Source organism: Oncorhynchus masou, chromosome 6 (assembly GCF_036934945.1).
Source record: "Oncorhynchus masou masou isolate Uvic2021 chromosome 6, UVic_Omas_1.1, whole genome shotgun sequence".
Lineage (NCBI taxonomy): Eukaryota > Metazoa > Chordata > Actinopteri > Salmoniformes > Salmonidae > Oncorhynchus > Oncorhynchus masou.
In genome coordinates, this window is record NC_088217.1 from 46,846,723 (window position 1) to 46,868,452 (window position 21,730).

The following is a 21,730-nucleotide window of genomic DNA, read 5'->3' on the forward strand; positions in this document are numbered from 1 at the left end:
TTTTTGTGCCCTCATCCAAACCTTTTAGCCACACAACAACCATTTCCTTCTGTCTGGGTCAGTGTCTAGATAACACCCACTTCCTCATAGACACGTCTAATTTTATTGATAGACCAAAATACTACTTTGTTTACAAGAAACAGTATGCAGAGTTCGATGAAATGATTTATGACCAGTAACATTTTCTTGAAACGAACACAACTAATAAAGGTTGTATAATTAAATGATAGTCATTGTCATTATGATCATTGTTATTATAATAATATTTTTGATATGTTAATAGGAAATAAAAGGTGTTAAGATCATCATTATCATCTTGCCAATTTACTGTAATCTGACCATGGGCATATAAAGTCTACCAGATTAATGTACATAAATATAATTACTGCATTTAAAGACGCTCTAGCTCTGACTAGGATGCCCACAATACAGTGTGAGCTAAGTCATTGTGGAACTAATCCTTGCTTAATGACGTAAATCAGATCAGGTTGAAGGCCACATGAGCTGCAGCATTGTGAACTATGAGTCATTGCCTTCTGATTTTAGTAAGCTCTACACCTACAAGGCAACGAGTTGCTATCAAACAGATCAAAGCTACACAAATGACATGGAAAAATATCGAAATAATGTAATATTTTCATAGCAATATCTATACAGACCACCATCTAGTCACAGGCAAAAGGGTCGACTCACCTGCTCCTTGAGCTCAGTCAGTTGTCCAGAGAGGTTGGAGACTAGCTTCATGGTAGACTCCAGTTTCTCCTGTAGGCTCCTGATTTCATTTTGCTCCCCGTCCGCATCGCTACAGACCAGAGACATGGCCCGCATCCGTGGAAACCAGTCAAGGTTGTGCTCCTGGTGACCAGAGGGAGAAGAGATGTTATTTAAGCATGACTAGAACATTTGTTGGAGCACAATACATTTAAATTCTTGTCTCTAATCATGATTATAAAAGAATATATAGAAAATATTTGGTAACATTTTCGTAACACTTCCATAAAGTGGACAAAAATGTACTACCCAGAATTGATTAAATAACCTATCATTTAAACATCAATCAAATATCTTTACAAATTGTTTGCTCAGGGAAAAAAGGTATATTTTCATCACATTTTGTCATTAATTTAATGTATGCAGAACAAAAATATAAAACACAACATGTAACAATTTTAAAGATTTTATTGAGTTACAGTTCATATGAGGAAATCAGTCATTTGTAATAAATGCATTAGACAATAGTCTATGGATTCCACATGACTGGGAATACAGATGTGCATCTGTTGTTCACATATACCTTTAAAAAATATATACCTTTAAAAAATTGACCTCACATTAGGCCTCAGGATATTGTCAAGGTATTTCTGTGCACTCAAATACCCATCGATAAAATGCAATTGTGTCCGTTGTCTGTATGCCTGCCCATACCGAACCCCACCGCCACCATGGGGCACTCTGTTCACAAAGTTGACTCAGCAAACCGCTCGCCCACATGACACCATACGCGTGGTCTGCATTTGTGAGGCCAGTTGGACGTACTGACAAAATGATCTAAAATGACATTGGAGGCGGCTTATGGTAGAGAAATTAACATTCAATTCTCTGGCAACAGCTCTGGTGGACATTCCTGCAGTCAGCATGCCAATTGCATGCTCCCTCAAATCTGTGGCATTGTGTTGGACATTTTAGAGTGGCCTTTTATTGTCCCCAGCACAAGGGGCACCTGTGTAATGATAATGCTGTTGAAACAGCTTGTTGATATGCCACACCTGTCAGGGGGATGGATTATGTTTACAAAGGAGAACTGCACACTAACAGGTATGTAACCAAATTTGTAAAAAAATAAATAAATTGACGAGAAATTATCTTTTTGTGCCTATGGAAAATTTGTGGGATCATTTCAGCTCATGAAACATGGGACCAACACCTTGCATTCATATTTTTGTTCAGTGTAATTACATTTCTGGTGAACACTTATTTCATCAAATTTCACCAATAACATGCTAACAGCCTTTGATTTTCTTTGACAAAGCCTTACACATTAGGGTAAGTCAGAATGACATCAAATATATTAGCTAGCTACGGCTCCACTTGGCAAACAGATGCCTCTTTGACTTGTGTTTCTCTCAATCCCTCTTTGTCTGTCTGTCTGTCTGTCTGTCTGTCTGTCTGTCTGTCTGTCTGTCTGTCTGTCTGTCTGTCTGTCTGTCTGTCTGTCCTTATCAAGACTATAATAAAATGTAATAGAATTAATGTTGGGGACTTTCCATACCAGGGAGTTCAAACTTACCGAGACAACTTCCTTTAAAAAATGATGATCTAATTATACAATAACACAGTCAGGTTGGATGTGTGAGGGCCGAATAGAGGAACATTTACTCAGACTTAACTAGCAATATAAGGCTGAGTTCCCCATTTCATTAATGTGGTATATTGTTGCATGTAAACGTCCTCTTCGGTGGCAATGTGGAGTTTAACACAACACACCCATTAAGTGACAAAATGAGAATTGCTTGAATTTTCCAAATACCACCACTGATTAGTTTCACATCTAAATAGTTGAGGTAAGAAAAACGTCTCAAGTCATCCACAGTGATTTGTAACGACTCTTTGCCTCTATCCTCATTTGTAAAAAGTTTCCACGCTCCTCCTTAGTGTGTAGCCTACAGTACACATCAAAACACAACAGCTATCAATCAGTCAATACCTCTCAATTAATTTCTTATGCTCATCTGCTCTACTCGAGTGGAATTGCATGACTAAACTGATGGCTTCTAAAAATAGAAAAGGGAAAACATACTGTACAAGGCATGCCCAGCGCACCTAGTGCACAAACGTTTACGCGTGGAGAACACAGTAAGTGTGACGGCCAGTCACTTCAGAGCCTTGAGCCAGTGAAAGGGTCGCTGCGTTCATCCAGGCGAGCGGCAAAGGGCCACTCTGAGCACATTCTGTCACCCCTCCATCTCCTCCAGCACTTGGCTACTACATACCAATGTTATTGTGCACTGTCTGAACCTGCCCTCAAACAAACGGAGGCTGTGTGAATCGGTCTGTCTGGAAGTCCCATCAACAAAAACACACGTTGGTAGATGCATACCATTAAAATATAGTCACTCCTTTAGCTACATGTACATGCATGTGCACTCCCAGACCCTACAAAATTGCATTACAGTTAGCTTAACTACAAACCGAACAGTAGATTGTGTGCTTGAACAGGAGCGTGCTGGGTAGCACCTGCACTGTCGCTGGTTGTGAGCACAGCTGCATGGCTGGAAAAGTCCCTGGGTTTCAGTGGTGTAGTCTGAGATGCGGGGGCGAGAGTGGCGGCTGCATGGGCCACAGGCTAGTCCTAGGTCAGACAAACAGCAGGACAGGGGAATCACACAGAGACTCATTCTGAGATGAGGAAAGACGAGCTGTGTGCATGCTCAACTCCACACCCCCCTCGCAGCACAATGCTGCTTTCCCACATGTGATCATGTACATGCGTACTCTGTATTGGACATCTACCTACTATAATAGACTAGAAATGCACCGACACAGTATACTAGATTGCTCTGCTAGTGTACTGCTGAACGTAGAAACAAATCCTTCAAGAAAAAGAATGTATAGCTCAGACATAATGACATAAGTAAAATCGTGTCAACATTATTTGTCTGAAATCAATTTGTAATCAAAGTGCCAGGCTTAACTTGGATGAGAAAGGGGCAGAGGCGTGCAGTACAGCAAGATTGATCATCCTGCCCTTTGCTGTCTGTGTCAAGAGTCAGTTTGACAGCCCAGCCCCCCAAAACCCCTTTTCCTTTCTCAGTGTTTACAAGTGAAAACACTTCCAGTAAGTCTCAGACCGATGTCACCGCTGACATTAAATTAATCTTCACAGTAGCTCAATGGAAATGACAGAAATTCATTTTCCATTATTAGAACCACAAGGGCCATGACAGAGAAACAGGATGCTGTGTGGTTTTGACAGCAACAGAAACGTCACAGGCAAGCCACAGGCCACCTGACATACTGACAACCCACCACATCTACTACTCTTCCACACAAATTAAAGAAACAGATCATATTTCAAAATAGACCAAACAAAGAAATAGAAACAATGTGCAAAACACAATGGGAAAACTCCTTCTTCACTCCTCTTCTTCTGAAATGCCTCTAAAGCATTCTCTTATCAATGCGATTCAAAGTTCAAATTACGATGTGGATGCATCTCGGAGCAGCGAGCATGGGCCGCAATAATAATGAGGGCAACAGATTCTGGCGTACCCAAGTCAAGCAATATAAATGTAAGCCTTCAACCCGACACTTCAGCCAAGGCTTTCTGCAATTGACGTCAGTCCCAGTCATTGTCAGACTTGTCTGACTTCTATCTACACCCCCTGATCTCTTAAATCCCCTCTGTGCATATGAGGTGTCTTCACCACTTCAGACAGCATCATCATGAGACACTGTCATGCTTGTTAGGGTAACCAGGGGAGAAAGAAGGGGAAATGTATCAATAGAACTATTATACAGTATTAAGCCTATTACACCAACATAGGGAGCCTTTTCCCATACCATGTCAAATGAAGAAGAAAGATCTCCTGTGTTGAGTTGTGACATCATAAGAGGATAACTAATGTGACCGATTCCTCCACTTCTCAGATTCTAAAAGCTCAAACATGTATTTTCTTTTATTAATCCATCCCCCTCTTCGGTGGTCAAAAATAACTTTCCTTTTTTACAGCTTTCTTGCGAACATATACACACATTTTGCATATACATTTTACATGCAATGCATTCAGAAAGTATTCAGATCCCTTGACTTTTTCCACATTTTGTTATGTTACAGCCTTATTTTAAAATGTACTAAATTGTTTGTTTGTCTCATCAATCTACATACAATACCGAATAATGAGAAAGCAAAAACAGGTTTTTAGATTTCTTTGCTAAGTCATGTAAAATAAAGAACAGAAATATCACATTTACATAAGCATTGCTATGAGACTTGAAAATGAGCTAAGGTGCATCCTGTTTCCATTGATCGTTCTTGAGATGTTTCTACAACTTGATTTGGGTCCACCTGTGGTCAATTCAACTGATTCTATTTGATTTGTAAAGGCACACACCTGTCTATATAAATCCCACAGTTGACAGTGCATGTCAGAGCATAAACCAAGCCATGAGGTGGAAGGAATTGTCCATAGAGCTCCAAGACAGGATTGTGTCAAGGCACAGATCTGGAGAAGGGTACCAAACTATTTCTGCAGCACTGAAGTTCCCCAAGAACGTAGTGACCTCCATCATTTTTAAAATGGAAAACGTTTGGAGTCAACAAGACTCTTCCTAAACCTGGTCGCCCGGCCAAACTGAGCAATTGGGGAAGAAGGGCCTTGGTCTGGGAGGTGACCAAGAACCCGATGGTCACTCTGACAGAACTCCAGAGTTCCTCTGTGGAGATGGGAGAACCTTCCGGAAGGACAACCATCTCTGCAGCACTCCACAAATCCGACCAGTTTCCAGACAGAAGCCACATCTCAGTTAAAAGACACAGGACAGCTCGCTTGGAATTTGCCAAAAGTCACCTAAAGGACTCTCAGACCATGAGAAACAAGATTCTCTGGTCTGATGAAACCAAGATTGAACTCTTTGGCCTGAATGCCAAGCATCATGTCTGGAGGAAACCTAGCATGGTGGTGGCAACAGCAGCATACTGTGGTGATGTTTTTCAGTGACAGGGACTGGGAGACGAGTCAGGATCAAGGGAAAGACGAAAAGAGCAAAGTACGAAGAGATTGATGAAAACCTGCTTGAGAGCGCTCAGGACCTCAGACTGGGGCGAAGGTTCACCTTCCAACAGGACAAAGACCCTAAACACACAGCCAAGGCAACGCAGGAGTGGCTTCGGGACAAGTCTCTGAATGTCCTTGAGTGGCTCAGCCAGAGCCCAGACTTTAACCCGATCGAACATCTCTGGAGAGACCTGAAAATAGCTGTGCAGTGATACTCCCCATCAAACCAGACAGAGCTTGAGAGGATGTGCAGAGGAGAATGGGAGAAACTACACAAATACAGTTGTGCCAAGCTTGTAGTGTCATACCCAAGAAGACTCAAAGCTGTAATCGCTGTCTCTGAGCTCTACGGACAATTCCTTAGATCTGATGGCTTGGTTTTTGCTCTGACAAGTACTGTCAACTGTGGGACTTTATATAGACAGGTGTGTACCGTTCCAAATCATGTCCAATCAATTTAATTTACCACAGCTGGACTCCAATCAAGTTGTAGAAACATCTCAAGGATGATCAATGGAAACAGGATGCACCTGAGCTCAATTTCGAGTCTCATAGCAATGTCTGAATACTTAAGTTAAAAAGCATTTAAAACATTTTTTTTTTGTTAAATAAATTTGCAAATATGTCTAAAAACCTGTTTTCGCTTCGTCATTATGAGGTATTGTGTGAAGATTGATGAGGAACACTTTTTATTTAATCATTTTTAGAATAAGGCTAAACTAAACTGGCAGCTTCATTAAATAGTACCCACAAAACACCAGCCTAGAAGGCCAGAATCCTGTTGACGTTGAGACTGGTGTTTTGTGGGTACTATTTAATGAAGCTGCCAGTTGAGGACTTGTGAGACATTTGTTTCTCAAACTAGACACTCTAATGCACTTGTCCTCTTGCTTAGTTGTGCACCGGGGCCTCCCACCCCTCTTTCTATTCTGGTTAGAGACCAATTACGCTGTTCTGTGAAGCGAGTAGGACACAGCATTGTACGAGATCTTCAGTTTCTTGGCAATTTCTCTCAAGGAATAGCCTTCAATTCTCAGAACAAAAATAGACTGACGAGTTTCGGAAGAAAGGTCTTTGTTTCTGGCCATTTTGAGCCTGTAATCGAACCCAAAAATGCTGAAGCTCCAGATACTCAACTAGTCTAAAGAAGGCCAGTTTTATTGCTTCTTTAATCCAGACAACAGTTTTCAGATGTGCTAACATAATTGCAAAAGGGTTTTATAATGATCAATTAGCCTTTTAAAATTATAAACTTGGATTAGCTAACACACCGTGCCATTGGAACACAGGAGTGATGGTTGCTGATAATGGGTCTCTGACACCTATGTAGATATTCCATTAAAAATCAGCCGTTTCCAGCTACAATAGTAATTTACATCATTCACAATGTCACTGTATTTCTGATCAATTTAATGTTATTTTAATGGACAAAAATAATTTCCTTTCTTTCAGCATATATACACAGACACACGTACATACAGTTGAAGTCGGAAGTTTACATACACTTAGGTCATTAAAACTTGTTTTTCAACCACTGCACAAATTTCTTGTTAACAAACTATAGCTTTGGCAAGTCGGTTAGGACATCCACTTTGTGCATGACACAAGTAATTTTTCCAACAATTGTTTACAGACAGATTATTTCACTTATAATTCACTGTATCACAATTCCAGTGGGTCAGAAGTTTACATACACTAAGTTGACTGTGGCTTTAAACAGCTTGGAGAATTCCAGAAAACGATGTCATGGCTTTAGAAGCTTCTGATTGGCTAATTGACATAATTTGAGTCAATTGGAGGTGTACCTGTGGATGCATTTCAAGGCCTACCTTCAAGGCCTACGCATTGCCTCTTTGCTTGACATCATGGGAAAATCAAAATAAATCAGCCAAGACCTCAGAATTTGTTTTTGTAGACATCCACAAGTCTGGTTAATTCTTAGGAGCAATTTCCAAACGCTTGAAGGTACCACGTTCATCTGTACAAACAATAGTACGCAAGTATAAACACCATGGGGCCACGCAGCCGTTATACCGCTCAGGAAGGAAACGCGTTCTGTCTCCTAGAGATGAACGTACTTTGGTGTGAAAAGTGCAAATCAATTCCAGAACAACAGCAAAGTACCTTGTGAAGATGCTGGAGGAAAGAGGTACAAAAGTATCTATCTGCGGTTTTGCTACTGCACATGTGGACAAAGATTGTACTTTTTGGAGAAATGTCCTCTGGTCTGATGAAACAAAAATAGAATTGTTTGGCCATAATGGCCATCGTTATGTTTGTTGGAAAAAGTGGGAGGCTTGCAAGCCGAAGAACACCATCCCAACCGTGAAGCACAGGGGTGGCAGCATGTTGTGGGAGTGCTTTGCTGCAGGAGGGCCTGGTGCACTTCACAAAATAGAATGATTCATGAGGAAAAGGATGTGGCTATAGTGAAGCAACATCTCAAGACATCAGTCAGGAAGTTAAAGTTTGGTCACAAATGGGTCTTCCAAATGGACAATGACTCCAAGCATACTTCCGAAGTTGTGGAAAAATGGCTTAAGGACAACAAAGTCAAGGTATTGGAGTGGCCATCACAAAGGCCTGACCTCAATCCTATAGAAAATGTGTGGGCAGAACTGAAAAAGCGTGTGCGAGCAAGGATACCTACAAACGTGAGTCAGTTACACCAGCTCTGTCAGGAGGAATGGGCCAAAATGTATTGTGGGAAGCTTGTGGAAGGATACCCAAAACATTTGACCCAAGTTAAACAATTTAAAGGCAATTCTACCAAATACTAATTGAGTGTATGTAAACTTCTGACCCACTGGGAATGTGAAGAAATAAAAGCTGAAATAAATAATTCTCTCTACTATTATTCTGACATTTCAAATTCTTAAAAGAAAGTAGTGATCCTAACTGACCTAAAACATGGACATTTTACTAAGATTAAATGTCAGGAATTGTGAAAAACTGAGTTTAAATGTATTTGACTAAGGTGTATGTAAACTTCCGACTTCAACTGTATACCCACACATATACACACATACAAGCTATTAACTTAGTTCTTGGTAAAAGTTTTGATCCATTAATAGCCCAGAGCCTGCATGCAGACATGCATGAACCTCCTGATGCTGGAGAGCTAACATCTAAGCTGTGAATTCTCTAAACTCAGCTTCTTGCAATAAATTACCATGTCTGAGCTCTCCCGAGAGCCGTGCTGCAGACACCTAATTTAGCTCCCAACCCAGAGCAGGAGGCCCCACATGATCAAACATGTTGCGTGAGTCCAGTTGTGGTTCACTGTTCGAGTTGACGGGTCAGTGGATTCTAACACACCATGTGCCCTCTCTCAAGCAGAGGTCACTTTAAATCCTCCTTTGGACCACAATGTGTCCCCGACAAGCTCTGTTTGGCTCAGTAGGGTCCAAGGCTAAGAGGGGGTTAGTTAATCCCAAATCAGATGACTCCTCATAAGACCTCGCAGTGCACCTCAAACCGAGAACTGGGCCAAATAGTGCCTGAAAACTGTGTCAGAAGCCAACACCAGCACGACTGCATCAGGAAAGTTACCACTGTTGAAGAAGGGGCTTTCCTTTGACAGCTATAATTCTCCATGAAATCACTAAAATCACTAGCCTACTGACATTCAAGAACAGAATTTGAACAAAACTCATCGAGCAACAACATATTTTTAAACAATTCTAAAGACACCAAGGAATGAACTATACCTCCCGTGGAGTTCTTCAGTCTAAATGTCAATGTATGTGTTCGAGATGCCTCCATGCCTTTGGAAGAGTAGGTAATTAGGTCTTCAGTGCAATAACCTCAGGCCTGGTTGGCATAGGAGACACAGCAGACATTGTGGAAGGGAGGGGTTTCCCACACTGTTCAGCAGCTATCACGAGGCTACCTCCTGGCAGTAACCAGACAGGGGCGATATCGATGGACCAGAGGGTGTAACACGGTAAAACAGGGTGGAGGATGACTTTTAAAAAGTCGACAATGTATTGGTGCTTGTGGTTTTCTATTTCTGAAGATTTTTTTAGATGTATTCTCACCACGGGACAGAGATATTTAACTGCATGCCAAAATGTATTTCTTTATTTAGTATAGGAGCTGACCTGCATTCGCAGGAGACACATTTGATCAAAGCTCAGATATGTGAGCCTCTCTGATGAAGTCATGCAGAACTGCAAACTCCCTGTTCGAGATATATTTATGACCACACCCCTGCCTATTTTGATGTGTAAAATCAAGAATCTCATTCGTAATAAGCTGGCTGGTACTATGCTTAGTAGTCTAGTCGTACCCTGATCATCTCAGCGACGTAGCTCTCTGGTCCTGTGTACTCTGTGGAGTCCTTCACCTTCACCAGCACTATGAAGAACAGGTAGTGCCACATGTTGTGCTCCACCTTGATGTGCTCTTCAAATGTCACTGTCTTGTTGTCAAACTTGTCCCTTTCCAGGCCTGCACATGAGGGGACATACAAAAAACAAATGCTCAAATAAGAAGACACATGCATGCCAGTTACTGCATTCTTCATCTGTAAACAAACAATGCATGTGTGGCAATAATGGGTCAATCATTATGAGTCTGGTGATTGTCATGACCTTAGTTGGAATGACTGACTGCACAACAATAGCACGGGGAAGTTGCGTCATTGCAGAAAAGAACACAATGCATTTCAGAGAGAGAATAGAATAGGCCCAGAGACGTCTGCTAAATGGGTGGTTCAAAATATCTTTGATATCTCAGATTGAACTGGAACTTTTCACATAAGATCTTCATCTGGAGGAAGGATGTTTGAAAAGCTTTTTACATTTGCATCACAAACCACTTGGGAAAATCCTTATGAAAGTGTACATTTTAGGCCCCTTTCAGACCTATACATGGCTTCTGTAAGACCCTATGATCTGTAAAACACACATGATACAGACAAAATCTTAGTGTCAATATACTCATCATAGTGTGCCCTAAAATATGCATTATGTTTCGTTTCTGATTTTTTTTTTCACATTCATTTAATAAACATTAAAACATAATATCTCCAAACTACACTTTTAGATTTGTTAATTTTAAGACACAGTGTTCGATTTTAACAAACCTAAAGCAACAGTCAGTTTTAGGGCAGGCAGTAGTGTTATAGGTCTGGGGGTGTTTCAGAAATATTCTTGTCATTTTCAATGCTGGAATTATGAGTGCAATAGCTGGTGGTGGCACGAAAGGGCTCTGTTTTGATGAATAAATAAATGATAGGTGTGACGAGGGCTTGGCCACTCACTGGCCAAATCAATCAATTCATGGCTTAAAGGAAAATATATTTTTTAAATGTAACTTCATATTGATCTTCCCCAGCACTACCCAAACATCAATATGTGTGCAAATGGTGCATTTCTATGTTTTGTAGTAAAAAAGATAAGGGGAAGATAAGTGTTTCCAATGACATTATCAACCAATTAGTAGGCAATTAGTATGCAATGCCTACTCATAATAGGTTAAAATCACATGATGCACACCGATGATGTCATTGGAAACACGTTTCTTCTATCTCTTTTTACTACAAAACATAGAAACGTGCCATTTTCACATGACCCATTTCAGGAAGCTAGGCGTATGTCGCACATCACTACTTCACAGGAGAGGCATTTGAATGTCTTTGCAGAAATGCCCTCGGTGAACTTCCTGTGAACTTTCTTGTGCCTTAATAACAAACTTGTATTCCGTCTGTAAATACAAATAAAATTGTTAAATTACGAGCGTATTTGGTTTAGCCACGGAAAAAGGCAGGAACCTTCCTGCTCGCCATGAATTGGCTGAGATAATGGATGGGCTGAACATGCCGGGAGATGACTTTGGATTGGTCTGCCATGTAGCGCGCTTCTGTCTACAACTTTAGCTGCTCAGTATGTGTTGATAATCCTTTCTACCACGGCTATCTTGAAAGATATAATGTTAGCCATCGAGAACTACAAAAGTTTTGGTACTTTTCTCAACAACATTGATGCCCTGAATTTAGCAGGTGCTATTGACAGATCAGTTGGAAAAAGTTGTGATGGGCTACTTTATGCACGTCACAGTCAGTGTGAACCGGAGTGACTTGACACAACGCTGGCAAACAAGATGAAGCTACAAACAAAATTAAGTTAAATGGTTCCTGTGTGATGTGAAGCGTTCATCCATGTATATGTGTAAGAGTCCAGCTACATTTTCAGAAATGATATGTTTCTAATTTTGGCAGAAAGTAATTTTCATTGCAAGTTAAAGCCTACTGTTCGCTAACTAGCAACCTTTAGCTTGCTGGCTCGCTAGCTAACGTTACGCTATGTGTATGATCATTGCAGTACTATTATTCGAATCAGAAACCATTTGCATTGCTAGCCTAATGTTGGCTAGCTAAAATTGAACCTAGTTGGTTAGCTTTAGCTACCTGCAGACCACAAACAGAGACCACAGAAACTGTATGACAATACGTTTGTATTGGTAGCAGTATGAGTTGGGATTATGCCGGTTCATTGTTTAGCTAGCTAGCTAGCTAAACAAAAAACTCCACTTCGTCAGATGATTACAAGTTAGCCAGGTGTGTCTGGGGGTGATTACAGCCATTTATTGTATTTCATGAACATGTCTTGACATTTCTTTCACATGACCCATTCATTTAGACAAGTGTGTCTGGGTAAGCGTCATCTAATAATTCTAAAATATTTAAAAAATATATATTTTTTGGACACTTTCTGTTTTTGATATTGCTACTATGCAAATACACTACCGGTCAAAAGTTTTAGAACACCTACTCATTCAAGTGTTTTTCTTTATTTGTACTCTTTTCTACATTGTAGAATAATAGTGAAGACATCAACACTATGAAATAACACATGTGGAATCACGTAGTAACTAAAAAAGTGTGAAACAAAGATTCTTCAAATAGCCACACTTGATGACAGTTTGTACAATCTTGGAATTCTATCAGCTAGCTTTGCTTGGAATGCTTTTCCAACAGTCTTGAAGGAGTGCCCACATATACTGAGCACTTGTTGGCTGCTTTTCCTTCACTCTGTGGTCAAAATCATCCCAAACATCTTATTTTGGTTGAAATAATCCACAGTCGGGGGATTGTGGAGGCCAGGTCATCTGATGCAGCACTCCATCACTCTCCTTCTTGGTAAAATAGCGCTAACACAGCCTGGATGTGTGTGGGGTCATTGTCCTGTTGAAAAACAAATGATAGTCCCACTAAGCCCAAACCAGATGGGATGGCGTATCGCTGCAGAATGCTGTGGTAGCCATGCTGGTTAAGTATGCTTTGAATTCTAAATAAATCACAGACAGTGTCACCATTAAAGCACCCCCACACCATAACACCTCCTAATCCATACTTTACGGTGGGAAATACACATGCGGCGATCATCCGTTCACCCACACCGCGTCTCACAAAGACACGGTGGTTGGAACCAAAAATCTCACATTTGGACTCCAGACCAAAGGACACATTTTCACAGGTCTAATGTCCATTATGTGTTTCTTGACCCAAGCAAGTCTCTTCTTATTATTGGTGTCTTTTAGTAGTGGTTTCTTTGCAGCAATTCAACCATGAAGGACTGATTCAGTCTCGTCTGAACAGTTGATATTGAGATGTGTCTGTTACTTGAACACTGTGAAGCATTTATTTCGGCTGCATATTATGAGGCTGCTAACTTTAATGAATTTATCCTCTGCAGCAGGGGTAACTCTGGGTCTTCCATTCCTGTGGCAGCCTTCATGAGAGCCAGTTTCATCATAGCGCTTGATGGTTTTTGCGACTGCACTTTCAAAAACTTTCAAAGTTCTTGAAATTTTCCGTATTGACTGACCTTCATGTCTTAAAAGTAATGATGGACTGTTGTTTCTATTTGCTTATTTGAGCTGTTCTTGCCATAATATGGACTTGGTCTTTTACCAAATAGGGCTATCTTCTTTATACCACCCCTACCTTGTCACAACACAACTGATTGGCTCAAATGCATTAAGGAAATAAATTCCACAAATGAACTTTTAACAAGGCACACCTGTTAATTGAAATGCAGTCCAGGTGACTACCTCATGAAGCTAGTTGAGAGAATTACAAGAGTGTGCAAAGCTGTCATCAAGGCAAAGGGTGGCTACTTTGAAGAATCTAAAATATATATTGATTTGTTTAACACTTTTTTGGTTACTACATGATTCCATGCGTGTTAATTTCATAGTTTTGATGTCTACAATGTAGAAAATGGTAAAAATCAAGAAAAACCTTTGAATGAGTAGGTGTTCTAAAACTTTTGACCGGTCGTGTTACCACTTCACTGTTCTGTTTATACCTTCTGTATCCTGTGCATGTGACAAATAAACTTACATTGTATTTTATATAGTGTGTGTTTACCAGAGATAGTAAAGTGAAGAACAACATGACCTGCACCAAAGTCAGTTTAGGATATAGGCCAAGTACTAGATAGTGTATTTTTACCTTGAGTTTCCTTATTGTACACTCCTGCTTTTACCACTTTTAGTCTTGAAATCTTTGTTTTTTTACTACAATACTCACTCTGTGTAGAACATGGCCTCACATGTGAATCCTTAAAGAGATGGGTGGGGCCAAAGCTTAAGAGGGTGTGAAAGATGCTGAATGGGTGTAGACAAAGAAGTGCTCTCCAGTTGGCATACCAAAACATTCAAGGGCCAAAGTGGGGTTACAAGTTTACAACTTTCGAAGCAGAATTACTTTTTCATTGTCCCTTAACTGTAGTGTATGATATACATTGGATAAAAACTATATAGCTTTTATCCAATGTAAAACAAAAACACTTTTTCAAATTTTGCTACATAGGACCGAATCCAGGTGGTGAGTCACATATGTTGATGTTGGGGTGGTGCTGGAGATGATGAATATGACGTTGAAAATGGTTTAAATGAAAATGGTATATGTTTTTATTTATGACACTTTTCTTTAACCATTTATGTTCTTTAAATCTCCATTTAATACTGTATGCTGTTGTCTCAAGTTATGTAGGTTGTTGACGATATTTGCATTGTCATCAACTCCAATTTGGCTTGGGGTATGGAATATTCTCTTCCTAGTCCATTGTGGATTGATACGGTTTATTAAATAGCATAGACTACAGTAACGAGTAACAGTAACAGCAACAGTAAAACAAAATCATCCAGTGTTTGCTGAATGTATTTTTTTTTAAATAATTGAAAACAAAAACTAAAATGTACCCCTTTTTCTCCCCAATTTTGTGGCATCCAATTGGTAGTTACAGTCTTGTCTCGTTGCTGCAATTCTCGTACCGACGAAAGTCAAGAGCCGTGCATCCTCCTCTTGACACAATGCCCACTTAACCCGGAAGCCAGCCGCACCAATGTGTCGGAGGAAACACCGAACACCTGGCAACCATGTCAGTGTGCACTGCGCCTGGCCCACCACAGGAGTCGCTAGTACGCGATGGGGCAAAGAAATCCCTGCTGACCAAACCCTCCCCTAACCCAGACAATGCTGGGCCAATTGTGCGCCGCCCCATGGGTCTCCCAGTCGCGGCCGGCTGCGACAGAGCCTGGACTCGAACCTAGAATCTCTAGTGACACAACTAGCACTGCGATGCAATGTACAATAGCCTACATAGATAAAAAAAAATATTTTGCTGCTAAACTTGATCTTTTAATCAAGCTTAGGTGATTAAGATTTATTTCAAAGCAGTCTCAAGAGCCAAACCCTTTATCAATAGTCTTGACTACTTGGCGAAAGCATTTGCAGGATGAATAAAAAATGCCTTCATCGAGAGGGGACGCTATGCTTGGTTTTTAATAAAATGAAAGAAACTGTTTCTATGTATGTTTCTAAATACGAGGTTTACAACTCTTGTTGTTATGGGCACTGTGCATCACGGCTGGATTGGCTGCGCTTCCGCTGTCAAAAGCCATGCCATCACCAACCGTGTTACCTGCTAAAACCAGCTTTTGGTTGGTCTTAAATATCCCCACCAGTGCTGCCTGAAACTGGCACTTTGGCACATTTTTTTAGGGACACATCTCAAATATTTCCAACCCTCACACCCCAGAACAAGTGAGCTCATATAAAACGGGGAAATTACCAATCCTGGCACTAGGGAAATAGAAGAGGGTCGGCTTTAACAGGTCAATTGCAAATGAGTGTGTTTGACCAATGTACTGGCTTAACGGCAGCCGAAAATAGAGTCCATATTGTTTGGAACAATATACTCTACAAGTACATGACATTTCCAGAGTGGGCTCTCTGCTAATTCTGAAGGTATGATCAATTTAGTGTTAGATGTATGTTATGATCAATTATTGTTTGGCTGTGATTGGTTATTGACCTATAATGTCAATTTCTATGTATAAAATTAATCATATGATAAAAGTACCACTCTGGAAATATGACTTATGTGAAGAGCATTTTGTTACAAACAATATGTCTAAAAATAAACTAAATCTAAAAGGGTAGTTTTGAGATATTCATATTTTTTATGTTGAATAATTGAATGTGAAAATTTGTTTTTCAGAGTATAATGTACTGAGATGTTTTATGTCTGTATCATGTACCGTTCACAGATAGAAGGGTCTTACAGGAGGCATGTATGTATAGGTCTAAAAAGGGCCTAAGATGCCCAATTTCATAATGATTTTCCCCCCAAAATGTTTTGTGATACAAATGTAAAAAGCTTGTTAAGAGATACAAAAATATATGCTCTCCTCCCGCTGGCTTGGAATCATCCTATAGTAACACCAACCTGTTACAATCATGCTTGCAATATCTAAAATGGAATGGAAAATGTTTTAAAATGGATAGGCTACAGTAACTAAAGCTGCAGTAATAGCTTGTATATGGTGATGTGATCCAGTACATTGCCATTGCATTGCACAGCACACCAACATGGTCAAGAATCTGCATTGGCAACAGGAGGAAGTTACTCCTACACATCAGCCATGACTAACCATTCTGGTTCTGGGAAGAGAAGGCGTTCTGTTGTTTACACTGCTGAGATGAGCAAAACAGCCCCCATTCTGCCACAGGCCAGCTGTGAGGCATGCAACATTAACAGCCTCAGACAGGCTTAAAGTGCAGGTTGAGACCACTCATCTGCAATGTCTGTTCATCCTCCTCCAACGCTCGCTGCACTGCAAACCTTGTTCTGAAATTGCACTGCTTCCGACTCTTCAGACCACAACCACTAGTCATTCCAACCCAAGCTCAAAATGGTAGCTACCACCATGATAGATTAGCAGACAGTCTCAGGCCGAGCGTCAGCCCACTGATCACTAGCATTGGACACAGTCCAGAAGAGCCAAGCCAGGTCCAGGTAGGGCCACTCACCGCAGATAAAGCATGTCGTCTTCAGGACTTCCTCTTTTTTTTGCTTTTCACTCCTGAGGTCGGCAAAGGTGTCGATGATGACTCCGAAGATGAGGTTGAGGACGATGATGATGACCAGGAAGAAGAAGAGCAGGTCATAGATCACCCTGCCAGCAAACAGAGGCTCCTACCAAAGACACAGAATACAGAAAAAAAAACGTTTGATAACACACATCTGAACATTACAAATAGTCAACTGTCAAAAACAAACTGCGGCTAAGAAACACGACTACAGCAAAGTTGTCCCAATAATTGAGATTGTAATGAAGCTAAAATGTATTTGTTTCTTCCCAAGTCTGGAACTGTGGGACATGTAAATGTTTTGGTGTTGTTAGGGCTGTGACGATTATGGAACGATTACTTGTCATGCAAATGGACACGGTTATTGTCATATTTGTCATTTTGGTTGAAAAATATTTTGAACTTGTAATGCATCTTTGAAAATAAGCTACAAATACAACACAGCTTTGGTGACAACCCTGTCCCAAAAACAAATGGTTTTTACCGCTTGGAAGTTTTTGAAATTAAGCTCCCCCCACCGTGCCATTCTGCTCGTAAAACAATGACCAACTTTACCCACTTCGTGTAAAAATAAAAAACTGCTATTGGGTAAACTAGTATATCCACTTCAATATAAAGTTGAATCCCCACTTCTCCTAAAATGAATGTAATAAGACAATTATTATTTTTAGTTTACGGTTATTGTCCATAATTGTCAGTAACACAATTATAAGATAATTGTACCAGCCTTAGGTGTTGTGTTCAACATGGGCATTTGCATACCTCTTTGGATGGCTTCCGCAGGACGTCCCCCACACCACCTCCACTCCTCAGGCCGTGACTCAAGACAGTGACAATACACATGAGTAGAGAGTCACATGACCTCTCCTTGTCCTCGATCACTACTGCCGACGGTTGGGTGGCTATGGCAGCTACAGAGGGACATCGGGGACATGTATTGCACATAGTATATCCACAACAAATCCACAAACCCTTTTAATCCACATCCTCTAACTCAAATCCACATTTCTCATATACAAGACCTCATAGCAAATTCTGCCTTGAGGAGAAAACAATAACTCGTCAATTAGGAAAATGTTGTGCAAACAAAACATCTCACTCAATAGAAACTTCCACTGCCTGTCACATCCCAGCACAGGAACCACAGACAATACCGATCTGACCCTTCCAAACTGTTCTCACAAAACAACAAGTCACCAGACAAGCATCATTAATTTGGATGGTGGTGATGGTGGCGGTGGCCTCCATGAGGTTTTAACCCAGAATCCCCAGAGCCTGACAAGGTTCATACAAGGTTGTCTGAGCACATTAAGGCAGCATGTAGATCGTCTTTGATTTGGGAGATTTTTCTAAAGAAGTCTTACAGGGTCCGTTAGAATGCCTGGATCCCAACAAGCTGCCCCCTGCGCCCTCTCAGAGCGAACCCGTCAACCTGCCCTGGGTCTGATGGCAATTAACCCCTGACCTCTTCTCCCCTTCTTCTGGACCCTGGTCCTCCAGCAGCAGACGCACATGGCATGGCCTAAGTCCCTGTGTGCTTCCCCTAGCCCAGGGTTAGGTGTCTTGCTCAAGGGCACAGACAGATGTTTCACCTAGTAGGCTCAGGGATTCAAAATAGCAACCTTTTGGATACTGGCCCAGCATTCCTAACCACTAGGCTACCTGCAATTTATCTATATGCCAACTGTGCACAATAATGCATAATTTATCATAACCTTTACAGATAACAAATCCTAATTGCAAAATGTCCTCACATATATTGAGAAAAAAAAGGTGCAATTTAAGATACATTTAATAATAATATCAACTGTTTATATTACACCGTGGAACACAATCTTCAAAAAGGCAGTGGCCTCAGCCATGCCGCTTGCTTGTAGAAGCCTTATGTTAGGAATCAAAAGGACTACATAAAAGGTAGGTTAAGTAAGGGATCACGGCACTTTGCAGTGGCAAAATAAGTGATGCGAGATTTCTGCTGCTTGGCCCCCTTCTTTGAATGTTTCTTTGTGCATATGATATCTCATGGAGCTAGTTGTGCTGTGATAGGAGAGCTTGATATTGCATAGTTTGCATTGCACATGGGTCAAATATTATCAGTTTGATCAAAATACTTTGAAACCTCACACTCACATTTGGCGGCCATGCATTTGGCGGCCATGCTGATAGTGCCCACTTCTCGCTATGTGCTTGAAACCCCCCCCCCCCCGAGAGCAAATCAGAAGCATTTTCCATCAAATAATTGCCATTTATATTTTTCAATTTTAAATATTTAAAAAATCTTAAATAAAGAAGTTGTAATGTGATAGTTAACCCAGCTCTATCTCAATGTAACACATTTAACTTTGACAAGAGTTATGAAATACATTTGACAAATAGTTCTACAATATTTGAAAAGAAAAAATATTTCTGGTTAGAGATGGAGTTTTGATGTCATTCGGGTACTCATGCCCCTCCCTAAACCAGGCCTAATCTCATGACTGCCCGGCCGTACACATTTACGGCTCAGTGGAACTATGGGAAGCTTCTCCTCTGGAGGAGGGTAGACTTAGGGGTCTGTGAGGATGCAGAAGCCCGCGCACACACATTTTCCTTTCTCTTGAGCACATACCATCCACAACAGCTTCTGTGGAGCAGTTCTCCCCACTGTCCTTCCGACACACTTCTGCTGATAGGAACTCTCCCACCATACTGGCTCCACTCTCTGCCAAACAGGAAATCATAGGGTCAGGAGAAACTTTTGCGCCTTTTTTGGCTCAGCATTGTCTATTGCAAACGAGGGACCATATTAGGCCTTACAGACTTAAATTTACAGCAGGAAACCTGGTACAAGTTTTAAATGTGACAATCAGGGTGGGGAGGATAGACTGAGGAAGCCATTCTGTTTGGGAACTTTAAGTGACATAGGGAGCGCCTGCTCTTTGACCTTACCAAGTGTTTTATTAGGTATCCTGTCAATGTTAAGTAGAAAGTCATCCTGGAAGAAGATGTAGCCCACGATGGAGAAGAGGTAGACCAGGATGAGAGCCAGCACGGCTGTAAGCAGGATGGAGCGGCCATTACGGGTTACACTCTTGATCACATTCAGCAGCGTCTCCTCCCTGTACACCAGGTCAAAGAGCTGCAGGAGAGACAAGAGAAAAACACAGCTTAGTGGGAAGCAGGGGGGGCTGAGTGATTGAGTGAGTGAGTGAATCCAGTTCTTACCAGCAGACTGTAGAAGAAGACATGGACGAAGACGCCCAGACTACAGATGATCAAGTAGAGGAGGTGGTAGAGGAACTCGACATCCATGATCATGGCCTTGTAGCCCCGAGTGAACGTCCCTCTGTTCCCCACGAAACTCATCAAAAGATCATCTTATTGCCCACCTGAGGAACAGTGGAAAACATGGAGGGATTGAGCAACAACTTTGCCAGGTTAATTTAAAAGGTAAATAATGGCATGCAAAAACAAGGGAGGGATATTCAGAAATAACCAGACATAGAAGACAAACACAAACAACTTCGAGAGACTGGCATAGATACAGGTCAATAAGAGGTGGACTTGAACACAGTGAAGTTGACATCGGTGACTTAAAAATATGTTGTGTAAAAGCATGAGTCATGCATCTATCCAACAGGTATTTATTCATTAGAAGACATGTCATTTAGTGTTTAGTTGGCCTGGTTGACAAGAGTGCCACAGCTCTGTGGAATCCCACAGTGACGCACTACACACCTCACCTCACATACGGGCGAGGTGAGGCCACTGGACGGGGTGTTTGAGGGCACAGAGGCTACTGTGACCTAACGTGGCAGGCGTAAAAGCAAGGACCCAGTGACCAGAAACCCATCCAGTCACAGAGGCACACACACTTGCAGACACACTTACGTTGAAGGCCCCTAGGAGGAAGAGGGTTGGCTCCAGGCCCACAGAGAAGATGAGGCGGAGGATGGTTGAGGCGATGAGGACCCGGACGCCGTGGGGCTGGGGCAGGATGATGACAATGGCCAGGGAAACCAGCATGGCGATCCACAGCAGAGCTGACAGGTGACCATCCAGGGTACCTGGAGAGAGGAGGTGGGAGAGGAGAGAGGCAAGAGTAGGGTTAAAAAGGAGGGCGGGATGGGACGTGGATAGTGTTGTCCATGTAAGATGCCTACTATAATATACCTACAGTAACACATAGGTTTACTGTAAATTACATCACTTTTAAAAGTAGATCCAGTTAAAGATCTCTTTACATTAAATGTTGATTCAAAAGAAAAAAGCAGCCAACACTACAAGCACTGGCTCATCCAACTGCTGTAATGATAGTATTAACGGGGCAAACAATAATATGTTCTTGGCCTCCAGTGAGGGATATCCCTCTGCAGTAATTTCACCTGTTGGACATGTTCAGACACATTCTTCTCCCCAGGGAGATGAGGCAGAGCTCTAAAGCATTACGATACTAACAGTTACATAATACGGAAAGTGTGACATCAGATCGTTGTGGCTCAGTGAAGCTTTATAATGAGCTTACCTGGCACTAACTTGGTGGCTTAGTCCCAGCTCTGCTCTGTGCAACACAAGGACAAAGTCAGTCGAA

At 41.3% G+C, this 21,730-nt stretch overlaps 1 protein-coding gene across 1 annotated transcript in view; it reads right to left on the reverse strand.

The window, feature by feature from the left end:
* LOC135542154 (inositol 1,4,5-trisphosphate receptor type 1-like) overlaps positions 1–21,730 on the reverse strand; it is a 150,056-nt gene that overhangs the window by 2,501 nt on the left and 125,825 nt on the right. The window contains exons 53-61 of the mRNA XM_064968864.1: positions 21,031–21,206; positions 20,871–20,877; positions 20,365–20,516; positions 20,089–20,278; positions 19,769–19,861; positions 17,923–18,071; positions 17,101–17,266; positions 10,066–10,226; positions 694–855 (exon numbers count right to left, since the gene is read on the reverse strand). Of these exons, the coding sequence (XP_064824936.1) occupies positions 694–855; positions 10,066–10,226; positions 17,101–17,266; positions 17,923–18,071; positions 19,769–19,861; positions 20,089–20,278; positions 20,365–20,516; positions 20,871–20,877; positions 21,031–21,206 (1,256 nt within the window). The remainder of the gene's footprint in view (positions 1–693; positions 856–10,065; positions 10,227–17,100; positions 17,267–17,922; positions 18,072–19,768; positions 19,862–20,088; positions 20,279–20,364; positions 20,517–20,870; positions 20,878–21,030; positions 21,207–21,730) is intronic.